Source organism: Gossypium arboreum, chromosome 8 (genome assembly GCF_025698485.1).
Source record: "Gossypium arboreum isolate Shixiya-1 chromosome 8, ASM2569848v2, whole genome shotgun sequence".
NCBI classification, from domain to species: domain Eukaryota; kingdom Viridiplantae; phylum Streptophyta; class Magnoliopsida; order Malvales; family Malvaceae; genus Gossypium; species Gossypium arboreum.
Genome location: NC_069077.1, coordinates 138,882,853 through 138,896,919, shown reverse-complemented (window position 1 = coordinate 138,896,919; position 14,067 = coordinate 138,882,853). Strand labels below are relative to the sequence as shown.

General features: G+C 32.3%; 2 protein-coding genes across 2 annotated transcripts; both read left to right on the top strand.

Annotated features, from left to right (window-relative positions):
• The first annotated feature begins 516 nt into the window (after positions 1 to 516).
• On the top strand, positions 517 to 7,205 carry LOC108468816 (protein N-terminal asparagine amidohydrolase). Its single transcript, XM_017769677.2, has 10 exons — positions 517 to 839; positions 1,041 to 1,229; positions 2,328 to 2,392; positions 2,482 to 2,581; positions 2,685 to 2,723; positions 2,826 to 3,011; positions 4,606 to 4,784; positions 5,141 to 5,260; positions 6,522 to 6,686; positions 6,917 to 7,205. The coding sequence occupies exons 1-10, from the start codon at positions 768 to 770 to the stop codon at positions 7,011 to 7,013; spliced, it is 1,212 nt and encodes a 403-aa protein (XP_017625166.2). The 5' UTR covers positions 517 to 767; the 3' UTR covers positions 7,014 to 7,205.
• A 2,193-nt stretch (positions 7,206 to 9,398) lies between these two features.
• LOC108469079 (sister chromatid cohesion 1 protein 3) lies at positions 9,399 to 13,836 on the top strand. Its single transcript, XM_017769971.2, has 12 exons — positions 9,399 to 9,714; positions 10,626 to 10,887; positions 10,991 to 11,087; positions 11,194 to 11,231; positions 11,317 to 11,693; positions 11,790 to 11,916; positions 12,001 to 12,137; positions 12,211 to 12,719; positions 12,839 to 12,878; positions 12,968 to 13,013; positions 13,104 to 13,239; positions 13,399 to 13,836. The coding sequence occupies exons 1-12, from the start codon at positions 9,591 to 9,593 to the stop codon at positions 13,510 to 13,512; spliced, it is 2,007 nt and encodes a 668-aa protein (XP_017625460.1). The 5' UTR covers positions 9,399 to 9,590; the 3' UTR covers positions 13,513 to 13,836.
• The last annotated feature ends 231 nt before the right edge of the window (positions 13,837 to 14,067 follow it).

Sequence of the window (14,067 nt, the reverse complement as noted above, 5' to 3'; positions counted from 1 at the left end):
CACTATTTTAATATGTCAAACCTAAACTATCAATGTGATAAGTGCATCCGTATTTAAAAATTTAATACACATGTTTTATATACTCTACATCAAATTCCAATCACATTGACAGCATGTTTGGTTGGGTTGAATGGCTATTCCATTCAGGCCCGATTTTGATTTCTACAGTCAAACTCTCCAAAACGAATGTTTGGTTGGGCTGAATTCAATTACGAGCAGGGTTGTTTAACTTGTCTATTATTGCTGGGCACGAAATAACTATTACTTAGTCTCCATTCAGAATCTCAATTCAATATATTTGACATTTTTCACGAGCTTCTTCCCTAGCTAAGCTTGTGTAAGGACCTGGTTGATACAATATTAATACTTTTAATATTCAATTAGAATGTTTTGAAGATTAAGGACTAATTTAAAACTTATGCTATAGTTTGAGAATGGTTAATGTTATTAACCCAAAATAAAAAGTAAAAATAATGTCTCCTTCTTTTCGTATAAAATTTTTAAAAAATTACCCGTCACATGTACGCAATGTTTTAAAATTTAATTGAAAATAAAGAACTTGCAGAGTACACAGAGAGACTCAGAGAGGGAGAATTTCGATTTGAAAAACTTGTAATCAAAGATCAAATTGTTTTGTTTCGAGATCAAATACAAAATCTGGAAAACTTTTTTTTTTAGTTAAAGCAATTTGGGTTCAGGTGCTCAAGAAAGTGAAGGGTTTTAGTTTTGACTTTTGAGTTGAAAATTATCATCAATTCATCATCATCATGATTTTTGTGGATGGACTTCCCTTCTCTCTCAACTTTTCTTCTTCATCATCATCATCGTCCAAGTCTCAGGTATTTTCCTTTCAAATTACCCAAATTCAAATTTGCAAAGATTTGTTCAAACGTATTGTGTGTGCGCGTGTGTGTGTTTTCATTTCTTCGTTTTCTTTGTTATTTGCTCAATTTAACACTTTCTGATAATCGATGATGGATTATGTCATATTGAATTCAACCCAACGTTTCTTTCATTTTGATGGTTTTTTTTGTGAACAGCCATCGGATTTATTAGCGGCATTGATGGAACACCAAGTTTTAGTGTCTGCCACACTTTCTTTCAAGTCTATCCAGGAAAGGAAAGTCTCAGCATCCATGGATTCCAAGCTAATAACATCGTCTAACAGCTCTAGATATGTTTACTTATTCCAGAGGGAATACGCTACTGTAGATCCCTCACTTGTCCATGTATGTTTTCTCTTTTACTTCCTTCCGAGTTTCATTTCAAACTCCTTTAATTATCTAATGTGAATAACTGAGATACAGACTTTCTTGCCTATGTTGCTCAGACTTTTTATTTTCCTTAAAGTATTATATCCAAACATATATGAAGATATGAACTCTAAAATCCTCCAAATATGTGGAAAATCGTTAAAAAAAAGTCTAATCATGCCCGAGTTCATGTGACATAAATTCCTGCTGCTTCATTGTTGAAGTCACATCTACTTTTATTTTATGAATATCTAATGTCTTAAATGAACATTTTCTATTCTCAAGTCATTCCTACAGCTGCGGTTGAATCGAAACACACGACTCACCGCTGATTTTAATCTCACTTGTACATTACTCAACTTCACTGCTATAGTAACTAATCTTACTGCCATTGCTGATTTTAACCTCACCAGTGATCCAGAGGAAGCCTTAATCTATGCCTCATTCCAAGTTTTCTTGTTTCTAATTACTTTGCAATATGACATGTAGAAGACAAAAATTCCTAGGTTCTTAGCTCTCAACGTGGTGTTTGGCACAGATGTTAAGCTTCAGTTTTTAGGGAAAATTTTTTCTTGCAGCATTTGGGAGATTATATTTCATGGTGAGTAGAAGCTTACAGACCTAAATGTCATGGGCTGGAAAGGGTATCGGTTTGCTTGTATGCTTTAGCTGAGACTTGAAAGACTAATGCCAATCTCAGACATGTGAATTTTATTTCATTTGATTTTCTGAATACCTTGTGGGATGATTAATCTTCTTTTAAGACTTGAAAGAGTATTTGGTTATTGTTTTTCATTTTCTTACATTGCACGGATCAATGCTCCCCTTCATCGAATCCTCAACCGAAGATAACCTTTTCATCATCTTTTTGTAGACTTTGTCTCGAATGGTGCTTACTCATTGTATATTTATATGCCTTCTTCATGTGTTTTGCCTCTCTAGGTGTGGAGTTTCTGTTGTTTTTTGAACATCTTTTTTACCATAAATATTCTGCCTTGTTTCACCCCCTCTCTTTTTCTTGATTCAATAGCTCTATTGATTGCCTTCACCTTATTTCATTTCTTGCATGGAAAGTATGTTGGCACTGATGAAGCCACAACCTGCGTGGGTGTTGTCATTCGGAACCGAAAAAACGGGATGTAAGAATTTGCAGTAGAGATTCAGAATTGCTTGATGGATTTTTTTTTTTTACCAGATATGTAATTCTCATTTCGTGTTTTTCATTCAGGACATCCGTTTCCCATATGGATTCTCCAAAAATTGTAGATATTGGCTTCTCCCAGATGTTGGCACTAGTTGTTGATCACAATTTAGATGCTGATTTGGATGTAATCTTAATTATATTCCCCTTTTGTTGATTCATTGGTGATTTATCATAATCGAAACATGATACTGGTTCTCAAATTAAAGCTTTTGAATTTTAAAATGCAGGTGCATTTGGTCGGTGCTTTCGAAGATGTTTCACCTAATGTATGGTCCTTGATCTTCTCGTTTGTTGTTGATTTTAACAGAGTTGTAGTAACCTGCTCGGAATAAGAATGATTAAGTTGAATCTTTTGACCTGTCATACAGCATGCTAGTGGCCGAAGTATATCACAGCGGAAACGAGATGGTTATTCCATTCCTTTATGCAGAAAAATAGTGGAAACCATGCAGAAGAGGCCGGAAAAATTTCATGTAAAGACTCTCTGTGTTCTTCGACATAACACCAAATACGATTCTCAGGGAAATGCGCTTCCCATTTTCAATGGACTCCTGGTAAGTTCAAGCTTTCACAATTCCTCTATCTAAAATGGAAAATGGAAGTTAAGGGCTTAGTGAAGCATTCTATCCCATTTCTAGTGGTTCATGACAAAAGAAATTTGTTTAAATTCACAATGACAAAAACAGAAAAACAAAAGAAGATGGTTCTTAAAGTCTGATGGGTAAATGCTGTATTTCAGATTACGAGTTTATGTCACTTTTGCTGTTTGAAACTTTTTTTATAAATACAAGGGTTAAATAACTTTTTGAGGCTTTAACTTGGTAACTATTCCGACGTTAAGGCTTGAACTATTTTTGTTCAAGTCAAGCCTTAAACTTGAAAATTGTTCTCATATTGCAGCTTCAACCTTTTTTTAAATCTAAGTTAGTCCTTGATATTATCTTGAAAAACTTAAAGTTCAGGCTTCAACGTGGGAACAATTGCAAACTTCAGGCCCTAATATGAGAACAGGTGCCAAGTTTAGGAACTAACTTGGATAAAGAAAAATTTAAGCCTCAATGTGAGAACAATTGTTAAGTTCAGGGCTTAACTTGGACTAGGGTTGAGCAAATAAACCGATAAAACCAAAAAATGATCCAAACCTATTTGTAATTTTTGGTTGGGTTTTGGGTTGATATTATCACCCAAACTGTACAATCGGTTCGAATTCAGTTTTTCCACATAAAACCCATTTTATCTAAATAAAAACGAATGAAAAGAAAATATGTATAAAGGAATACTTCTAATAGAATAATAAATTCATCATTCTAATGTTTATATGGACTAATTTATTTAACCCGATTATTATTTTTATTAAAATTAGATATGATCATAAAAACTTAAAAGTTATGTAAATATTTCACAAAAGATTATGAAAGTGTAGTTTTTATTGGAGTAAGTGAATATCTCTTAAATATAATAATCATAATTATATGCATAATTTTAATTTTAGAAAAATAGTTTATTAAAATTTATAATATTTTATTTATAAAAGAAATAATTATTCATAAGTTGTCTATTATTTATATATTTGATAGTTATAAATTAAATTAATTATATGATATATTGTAATGAGTCAATTATAACTAATCAAATCTAGCAACTAATTAAATTAATTAAAAGAAATGACACAATAAAACATTAGTTATATAAATGATTTATGTATTAGCTATCCTTTTAACAACTTTAAATAATTTATCAATTTAATAGCTTAACTTAAAATGATGTTTTAAATAGTCTTATGATGATTATGATATTAATTTAATTATTTAACTCACTTTATAAATGTAAAATGAATTTAGAGCAGGTATTGCATTAGATTTTTGAGCCTAAAACAAAGTGATATTGTTTTTTTCTTTTACAAAGTCCAAATATTCTAAAAATTGCCGAACCGAATCGAACCAAACTGCAATTATCGGTTTTGGTTATTTCGGTTTTTATTCCATATGGTTTCGGTTTCGATTTTAATGGTTAAAAACTGAATGGAGCAGTTCAGTTCAATTTTTGTCCAGAAACAGAATCCTATAAAAAAAAATAAGTTGAATCCTCAATGTGAGAGTAGCTGCGAACTTCAAGCTCCAATAGTTGTTTTCCTTTACATGTTTTCAGGTGGAAACTTCTTCAGGAACCCTCATCCCTGCCAGCTTTGATAAAACTTCACGATGCCCGGATGAAATTGTTCGGAGGCTTCGAGTCTCTTCTTCGTATGAAGACCCCAGTTGGCAGGGAAAATTACTGGATACTTATGACACTAAAACTGATAGATTCATCATTGCTCCTTGCAGTTGGTATAATGTTATTTAACAACTTATTGTTTCTTCTACTTATGACTATCAATTGTACAAATCATGTTTAATTTTACATTATTAGCTAATTTTTTTCCTGTAAAAATAAACAAATATGCTTTTATGTCGAATGAGTCTTAGTTCGATTGGCATGGGTATTGTTGCTAATGCAGGAATATGTGGGTTCAAGTGCGCTGAAGTATATTATCTTCTTATTTATGAATTGGATAGGGCTATGGTTAGTTTTAGGCATTGTGTCCGAAAGAGTAAATATGATCAGAAGTTATAGTTCAAAAAATAAATATGCTTTTATGAACTCGGATTTGTTAATTTTATTCTTGTTTTTGTTGTTGACATAGGACCAAACGCCTCGTACAAATTGTTTTGTCACTTCAAAGCCTTTCTGATTCAGAAATACTTGCTTCATGCTCTACTTCACCTCTTGCTGAGGGTCCAGAGTTTGTGGATAATGAGAGAAGGTCAGCACATTCATGTTTATGGTTCTTCACATTCACACACACACCCGCATGCATACATACATATAATCATATTGTTATACATTTGCACTTGCCTTGGTTAGTATCTAAATTTGACTGTAGGATGTTAAGCAATTAAGAGGTTAAGCTAGCACTCATCTAGTTCAGAATTAAGTGATTTTGCATTTTGGGTTCCAAGTGACTAGGAACAATTTATGACAATCTCTCAATAATAAGAAAAAATTGGTTAAATACCACTATTAGTCCCTGTATTTTTCAAAAGTTATGGATTTAACCCTTGTACTTTAATTTGATCATTTTTAGTTCCTGCACTTTTAAAATTTAAATTTTTAATCCTCACCAAATGATAATTGTTAAATTTATTAAGTTGAGTTTTACTATTTCCAAAATTTGGTGCGAGTAACATATTATCATGTATAATGTTATATCAATTTATTATTTCTACATATTACTCACTAAAATCCAATTTAATCTACATATTATCATGTGTAAAGTACAGGGATTAAAATTTTCCAATTTGAGAAGTACAGGGATTAAATCTACATCTTTTGCAAAGCACAAGAACTGATAGCAAAGTTTAACAAAAAAAGGTAAAAAAGGGTGCGCCAAAATTAAAGTGAAAAAGAAAAGAAAAGAATGTACAGATAGGATAGTAGTATCATTATGAGGATAGAAACTTCCAGGCATTTGCAAACACTAGAACATATAAAGGGTCTCTAAGTGATATTGCACTTGTATGTTAGCTTGATAATTAACCAGAAATGTGGCGTATTGAATTTTTTGGCTCTCCAACTTTATAGAAAAAGTCATGTTAGTCCTTTATTTTTTTGACTTCTTTTAGTTCTTGAACTTGTATTTTTTGGTCAATTTACCCAAAAATGGATAGAACAATTAGCATTTGTTAACTTTGCTAACATAACATACATGTAGATTGCTATGTAAATAACATGCCAGCATTAAATTAATTTTTAAAATTTTAAAAAATATTTTTTATAGTTTTTATACTTAATTCATGTTTAACTTTTTCATCCTGGCTGATTTGATAAAAAACCAAAGTTTAAGAGTTAAAAAGGACTTAAAAATAAATAGAGAGCAAAAATGATTTTTTTTTATAAAGTTGGAGGTCCAAAAAAGTGATTATGTCTGGAAATTGGTTGCGGCATGGATGATTTGGCTCGCGTACTGTGTTTTACATTCAAGTCAATGAGTTTAATCTAAGCGATATACTCGATCTCTGTTAAAGGTTGTGGAACTATCTAATTAAGAATCCAGACTGGAGAACGACTTTTCCGATGAGGCAACCACGAGTGTTTGAGAGGACAGGTGACGGCGGCTGGAAAAGAGCTGGTTTTTCATCACAAGGACAAGGAACATACTCAACTCCATTAAAGAGCTTACAAGTTATGCAGTAAGCTTTCTGTTCAATGTTGTATGCATCATTGGGTTAAATACAGGCCACATTTTCCATGAACATGTGGAAAGATACCCAGATTGCTGGGTTTCTCTTTCTTTTTTTTTTTTTTTTTTTTGCTTTGATGATAAACCCTGTATTGGTAAGGTAAGTAGCTAATTGGAAGCAGTAGCTAATTGAACTATAAATTGTGAAAATAAATGCTGGTGTCATGTTTGTTGGTGCAGGCATTTTGAACATGTTCACCCTAAGGATGTGTCTGGAAAGAGTGGAAAAATGCAGGGATGGAAAGAAAATGAAAAAGTGAAATGGAAATCATTTTGAGTACGATAGATAGAAAATAAAAGTGAATGAGTGAGTGAGGGGAAAGAAAATAAAAATATATTATCAATTTTTGTTCTAGGTAAAAGGTTTTATTTATGGTTCCCCTTAAATTATATATATTGGCTAAATTAGCCATATATGTCAAAAGAAAATTGTTAATTGGCTAAATAGATCAATTTTTCGAAATTTGAAGAGAGTGTGTGAAAGTTTGTCTATCTAAGTAAACTTTTTGCTAACACGTTAGGAAAAGTGCATCTAACTAAAAGTGTTTTCTGCAAATTTCAAAAAAAAATTGTCCAATTGGACGTGCTTTCCTTGACACGTCAGCAGAAAGCTTGTCATGCTGATGAGTTTTTCTGTTAACTGTGAAAAAGCGCGCTTTCACACTTTCTCTTCAATTTTATCCAATTTTTTAATCCAATTTTGCATGCAAACTATCCTTCTGTCCATGGATTTAGTATAATTTTCAAATAAGATTAAATCTTAATAAAGTTAAATTTTATTGTTTATTAATATTTTCAAAACTTGTATGATTTGTAATTTTTTATTTAAAATTAAATTACAAATGAAAATATATATTATTTTAATATAAAATATTTATTTTATTTAATTTTAACTTTATTTAATTTTTAAAATATATAGGTTAAATTGGTCAAATTGATAGTATAAAGATTAATTTGATTCAATTTCTATATTAGAATTACATTTCAAGGTACTTTCACTCATCATCATAACATAACAAGTGGGAATAAGATTAGAGCTATTATTTAGTATATTTGTATTGAAAATTTTCAATTTTATAAGTGAGTTTGAGATTTTGTTGGATATATTGTTTAATTATTTTTAATCTTTTTAAATGTAATTTATAGACACGTGATAAAATTTTAACTTTATTTGTAAAATTAAAATTTCCACCATAAATATACTAAATAATCGAGTATAAAATTTTACAAATAAACAAAAGAGAGTATAAGTCAAAGTTAACCATTTTTGTCTGAAGACAAAGAATGTGTTGTTTTCTTATTTTCAAATAACTCGAGTTTATATATAAAAGCATACATACTTTTTAATAATACATGAATTTAGAAAATAATAAAAATTAATTAATAAACTTAAAATTTTTAACTATTTTACAAAATATAAATAGCATATTTTTAGGCAAACAAAAATTCTTAAATAAAAATCATATTATATATAAAGGATTAATTGAATTAGAATCATATATATATATATATATAACATTAAATATTACTATAGAGATATTTTAATAATTTTATATTATGTAAAATTTTAAAAAAATAACTACATGATATGATTCGAATCAAAACACCAAATTATGATATTTTAACATGATTGTTTAAATTAAAATCTCATTTATTTTTAACATTATTTTTTTTATAAATATATTTGCTACATAATTTTTTCACTTAAATGGTGAGTGAGCCCTAATCGAGTTTATATAATACCGATAATATAAAGGTTAAATTATGCTATTAGTCATTGTATTTTGAAAAAGTTTTGAATATAGTCTGTATATTTTAATTTGATCAAATTTAGTCTCTGTACATTTAGAATTGATCAATTTTAGTCCAAGCCCAAACAGTAATAGTTAAATATGTTAGGCTAAGTTTAATTATTAGTCCTGTACTATGTATATAATTGTAGACTTAGTCCATATTCTCTAATTGGATCATTTTAAACCCCTATACTTTTTGAATTTGAAATTTCAATATTGACGCAAACATGGGTGTAGCTAGGAGGGCTGGCAGGGGCCTCGACCCCTCTAAATGGAAAAAAAATTCATTTTGGCCTTTGGAAATTTTAAAAATTTTAAACTAATAAAGGCAAAATTACACTTTGGCCCTCCTAGAAATAATAAGAATTGGATTTAATAATTTAAAAATTATAAAGATATAGGTTATTAAAATGATGAAACTACATTTTTATTATCGTAAAAGTTACAATTTGATTTTGGTCCCCCCTAAAAAAATTTTCTAGCTTCGTCCCTGGACACAAATGATAGTCGTTAATCCATTAACTGAATTTTCAATGAGTAATATATGAAAACAACAAACTGACATGGCGTTAAACATATGATAATATGTTCATAGCATCAGATTTTGGAAATAGCAAACTGAACTTAATGAATTTAACTATTATCATTTGATGATAACTGAAATTTAAAATTCAAAAAGTACAAGGATTAAAAATGATCAAATTAAAGTACAAGGACTAACAGCAGAATTTAACCCAATACAAAATTGGTCCGGTTCCGGACGGTCAAAAATTCAGTGGCAACACCGTAAATATTGATGAAAGCCAAGTCCGTTTTCCGTAATAAAAAACATATTTTTGTAGAAAATCTTTAAATTGGCGCTTAACCTCCTCACGTTCCCGCGCTCACATTTTCCCTCCCTGTTTTTAGCCATTAACACAGTTCTGAGTTTTAAACTGTTTTTAAGTTCCGACCCGAAAGTTTCTTCCTTTTCGATTGTCTCTCTCTCTCTCTCTTCTCAAACACACTCTAATCTCTGAACGAACAGAAATAGTTAATCAAAGTGGAAAAAGAATCGAAAGATGTTTTATTCCCATACGTTTTTGTCTCGTAAGGCGCCGCTTGGTACGGTGTGGACCGCCGCTCATCTCCAGCACCGCCTCAAGAAGTCTCATTACGCCTCCATCGATATCCTCTCCACCGTCGGTCCGTCTTCCTCAAGAACCCTAAATTCCACCTTTTTTTTATTGCTAATGCTAATGCTAAGTGCCAGGGTTTAGCCCAATTTCTTTCTCTTTTTTTTTTTTATTCATTGCTACCTATTAGTTATTATTTTTCATTAACATTTTTTAAGAGATTATAAAAGACATTGGATCAATAAAAGTCCATCTCTTCTTGCTTTGCAATTTTGAATAGTTCAACCGTTAATGAAAATCTCTAAGCTTTGCTTGGAACTGAATTGAGAGAAAAATTGCCTTTTACCATCTATATGCATGTTAATATGCCTTGCCATTGCGATTATTAAATGCAATCACGTTTGGGTTTGGCCCCATTTTTGCTTTGCAGTTTTGAATGGTTCAACCATTGATGCAAAGTTACAAGCTTTGCTTTGAACTGAACTGAGAAAAAAGAACCCTTTAGCTCTTATTTTCTTTAATCATTATACATGTTAATCTGCCGTGCTTGCTAATGCCAAGTGCTATCACATTTGGTTTTGGCCCCATTCTTTAAAAACAAAGCGTTAGTGTGTTGTATATTTCGTTTTGCAATTGAGTATTTCAACCCTTAACGACAATTTATAAGTTTGCTTGGTACTGAATTGAGAAATGAAATCACTTTAACATCTATTCTCTTCAATCATCATGCGTGTTAATCTGCATGTAATTGTGATATGTGGATCTTTCTCCTACTATGTGCGAATGTCATATGTGAGTTTTGTCTAGTTTTTTTTTTTTTTTTTTGGATTAGTTCAGCTTTTGTTTGATTTTTCATTTGCTGTGCATTGTATTAGTTTGACTCCACGATGTGGACATATATTTGTATTTGTAATTATATTTTGTATTAATGAAACTTTGAAAAAAATGCCGTTTAATAACCCGGTTTTCCTCTAAATGCAGATCATATTATGTTCCCTGAAGTTCCCATTGCGTTAAGAATGTCAGCCCACTTGCTTTTAGGCATTTCTCGTATATACTCTAAGAAAGTTGATTATCTTTTTCATGATTGCAATATCATCCTTATTGGTTTAAGCAAGGTGTTTGCTACAACACAAGTTAATTTGCCTGAGGATGCAAGACAAGCACCAGTTCAAGCAATCACTTTGCCAGAAACTTTGGATTTGGATGCCATGGATTTGGATGTTGATGTGTATACTGAAGAGTAAGACTTTCTGGATTAATTAACAAAAAAATTATGTTTTTTGTGTGATATCTAGATATCAAGTAATGTGATGATATATGCAACTTTTTTTTTTCATTTTCAGTGCTTCAGATAATCATCTCAAGAGTCCTGAAGATATAACACTGACAGATCAAATTCCTGTTGAGAGGGATGCTTATGTTGCTATAACTTTTGATGATGTAAGTCCTTTTTGTTTCCTTTAGCAAATTGAAGTTTAGGGTTCATTTATCAATTGCTTTAAACTGCTGGGATTACATATTTACTATCAAAACATGTATTCTTCAGGATATCATGATGGATGATGCATTACCTCAGATGAATGAGTAAGCCCCATAATTTCATCAATATTCTTAAAGGCCAATCCTTGTTTCACATTTATGATTTGTTTTTTCTTTTTCACAATTATAGCAACCTTCATGAACCTCCAGAGAGTGGCCATGAAGGTTTTGAAGATCCTGGTCCAGACAATCAAGAACAAGTGCCTAGTGTTCAGAATGCAGGCCCAAGTAATCAAACACAAGTACTTGAGTCTGTTAGCAATGAAGGTTCTCAAGATCTTCCGGAAATCGAAATTTTGCGTGATGCTTCTCATGATTTTTCCACCCAAAAGCTCCCCTCAATGTGTCCGGATGACAAAAACACAGACGCTTTGGAGCAAGCCTTGGACGAGAAGGAAATATGTTCTCCTAGTTTGAACTTATTAGCTTCTGGAGAGCTGTCTATGCCTTTTCAGCAGCACTCAAACCCACCTACTTCTGCTTCGAACGGGCCTCCGGAGGCTTTTGGTGGGTGAACTGTGTGAAATGATGCCTAAAACTATTGTCTTTTTCAATTTTAAGTAAAATGGAACTGAACTGACAGTAGTTTTTATTTTGTCTCAGTGCATGAATCACCTGAACTGGTCATTCCACCATCTCCACCACCTCCACCACCTCCACCACCTCCACAGCCAAGGCAGAGACGAAAAACAAGGCAGAAGTTTGATGAGAAATTGGTGTTACCCAATAGGTATTAGCTCGTTTGTTATTTATATAGTCTTTCTCTCCTTTTGTCCTTTTTTGTTACTGATTATTGATATGTATGTATGCAAAGATTCATGAAGAGGGCACTTGAAGATTGTAGTGATCTGGTAAGGAAGAAAAAGAAAATCCCTTGCTCTGCTTTGGGTATATGGAAGTCAAATAATGATAGAAAAATGGACCAGGTTTTTAATGAGCCTTCATTAACCGGTACGTTCTGCTTGGTTCCAAATCTAAAATCAAAAGATAGGTTCTTAGAAAGTTGGTACTTGTACACTTGCAGGGCTGAGTGAAGATATATGTATTATGTTCAAAAGAGATGGTATCTCTATAAAATCTCAGTTGGTGGTGCCAGAGGAAATTGTCCCCGAACCTATGGTAACACAGTTCACTGTTCCTACAAATGAAGCCAGCTCCGAGCTCAGGGTTGGGCCCGCTACACCAGATCCTAGAGCTGGATTGTCTCCGGGTTCAGCACCTGGAATGGATATGGAAACTGAACGTCTTCGGCATATCGAAGGCAATGCTGCTGACAATGTTTTCCCTGAATTTGAGTCTTTCGCAGCTGGATCCATGCCTTCTCCATTCAGAAGAGAGGATACTCCTTTCTCAGCTCGCAGTTTAGAATCAGAGTTGGCACCTACAGCTGGAACTGCTAGCACAACAAACTTTGCAGCATCAACTGCAACTCGTTGGTCTGACATCGATACACCTAGAACATTTATGGAAGAGCAATCATGTCTAGGGAACTCCGGGTTTTCAACCATTCCCGAATTTGAGACTTCTGAAACAGTATGTCTTTTGCCTGAATGTTTTATTGATGTCTCCTATTCTTTAATAGTTTTCCATTTTAATCCATTTTGGCGTGCCTTGATGGTGTCTTGCCTTAAAACATAAGAATTGTATTGCAGGATCTTTATTTTCTGGAAGAAGATGCTAATACACCGACAGGTAAGTTGAGTACACCTTAAGATTCTATGTATACAGTCTTGTCTTAATTATCTCTTTCATATCCATATTCTCTTTGCATTCTACTGCAGAATCGGCAGCAAGCCAAGGGGTTGGTTCCTTATCTGCAAGAACAAGGTAAATTATTTTTATTAGACCACTCACAAGATTCAACTTTTTTTATTAGAAACAAAGAAACCAACATCGATTGTTTTGATGCATTTGCAGGGCAGTGGCTAAATACTTGAAAAGTCATTCCCCTATTACCCCAATCTCAGAAGATGGTCATATAGATCTTAGTTTAAACAAGATTTTGGAAGGAAAAACAAGAAAAATATGTGCTCGAATGTTCTTCGAGACCGTGGTAAGTTTCTAAGGTATTTCAATGTAGGCTTTTAGCTGTATGTATGTAAATATTTTAGAAGGAAAAACAAGGCAAATGTGTGCTCGAATGTTCTTCGAGACATTGGTAAGTTTCTAAGGCATTTCAATGTATGTATTGATTGATTGGGTTTTGTTGCAGGTATTGAAGAGTTATGGAATGATTGATGTACGACAAGAAGAAGCTTATGGTGATATAACTCTTCAGTTGAATCCTTCAATGTTATCCAAGGTTGATCCATCCAAATCAGTGTAGCTAAAAGTGATGATGATGGCCAAACATTGGCTATGGGGGTTGGTTGAAATTTTTTGTAGAATATTAGAGAAGAAAAAATTGCAGAATCTCTAGGATGGATTTAGTGGACTGTTTGAATAGTGTAATTTACAGGAACAAGTTGGGATAATCTTGTATACTTTGTTTTCAATACATGGATTAGATTATTTATTTAGAGTGCTCTTGATTTTTGTATGTTTTCGAAAGATATCATAGACATGTCAGATGGATTTGAAAAAGATATAAGCGGATGTAAAATTAAGTGAATCACTCAATAATATTTATACAACTAATGCAATTTCAAAATTGTTTTACATATGTTTGTAACTTTTTGTGTAATTAGCCCTGGCTTTTGTTTCTCCCTCTTCACAACCAGCTGCAAGTTCTTCAGAGAAGCTGGGCAAAGCATTGGTTTCCAAATTGTTAAAGTCGCCTCTTGCATTATCAATAACATTTATGAAGCCAATACCCTCTTCTCTATGACTGCCAACAGCATCAGTTTCCACCACTTTATAACCAGTGATATCCACCTCTGGA

Bases quoted from the DNA above. Each gene is read 5' to 3' on its own strand.
- LOC108469079 (XM_017769971.2), top strand. From the start codon at position 9,591: ATGTTTTATTCCCATACGTTTTTGTCTCGTAAGGCGCCGCTTGGTACG. The intron at 10,888-10,990 runs GTAAGACTTTCT...TTTCATTTTCAG, and splicing joins GTTGATGTGTATACTGAAGA to TGCTTCAGATAATCATCTCA. The intron at 11,232-11,316 runs GTAAGCCCCATA...TCACAATTATAG, and splicing joins GCATTACCTCAGATGAATGA to CAACCTTCATGAACCTCCAG.
- LOC108468816 (XM_017769677.2), top strand. From the start codon at position 768: ATGATTTTTGTGGATGGACTTCCCTTCTCTCTCAACTTTTCTTCTTCA. The intron at 840-1,040 runs GTATTTTCCTTT...TTTTGTGAACAG, and splicing joins CATCATCGTCCAAGTCTCAG to CCATCGGATTTATTAGCGGC. The intron at 2,724-2,825 runs GTATGGTCCTTG...CCTGTCATACAG, and splicing joins TCGAAGATGTTTCACCTAAT to CATGCTAGTGGCCGAAGTAT.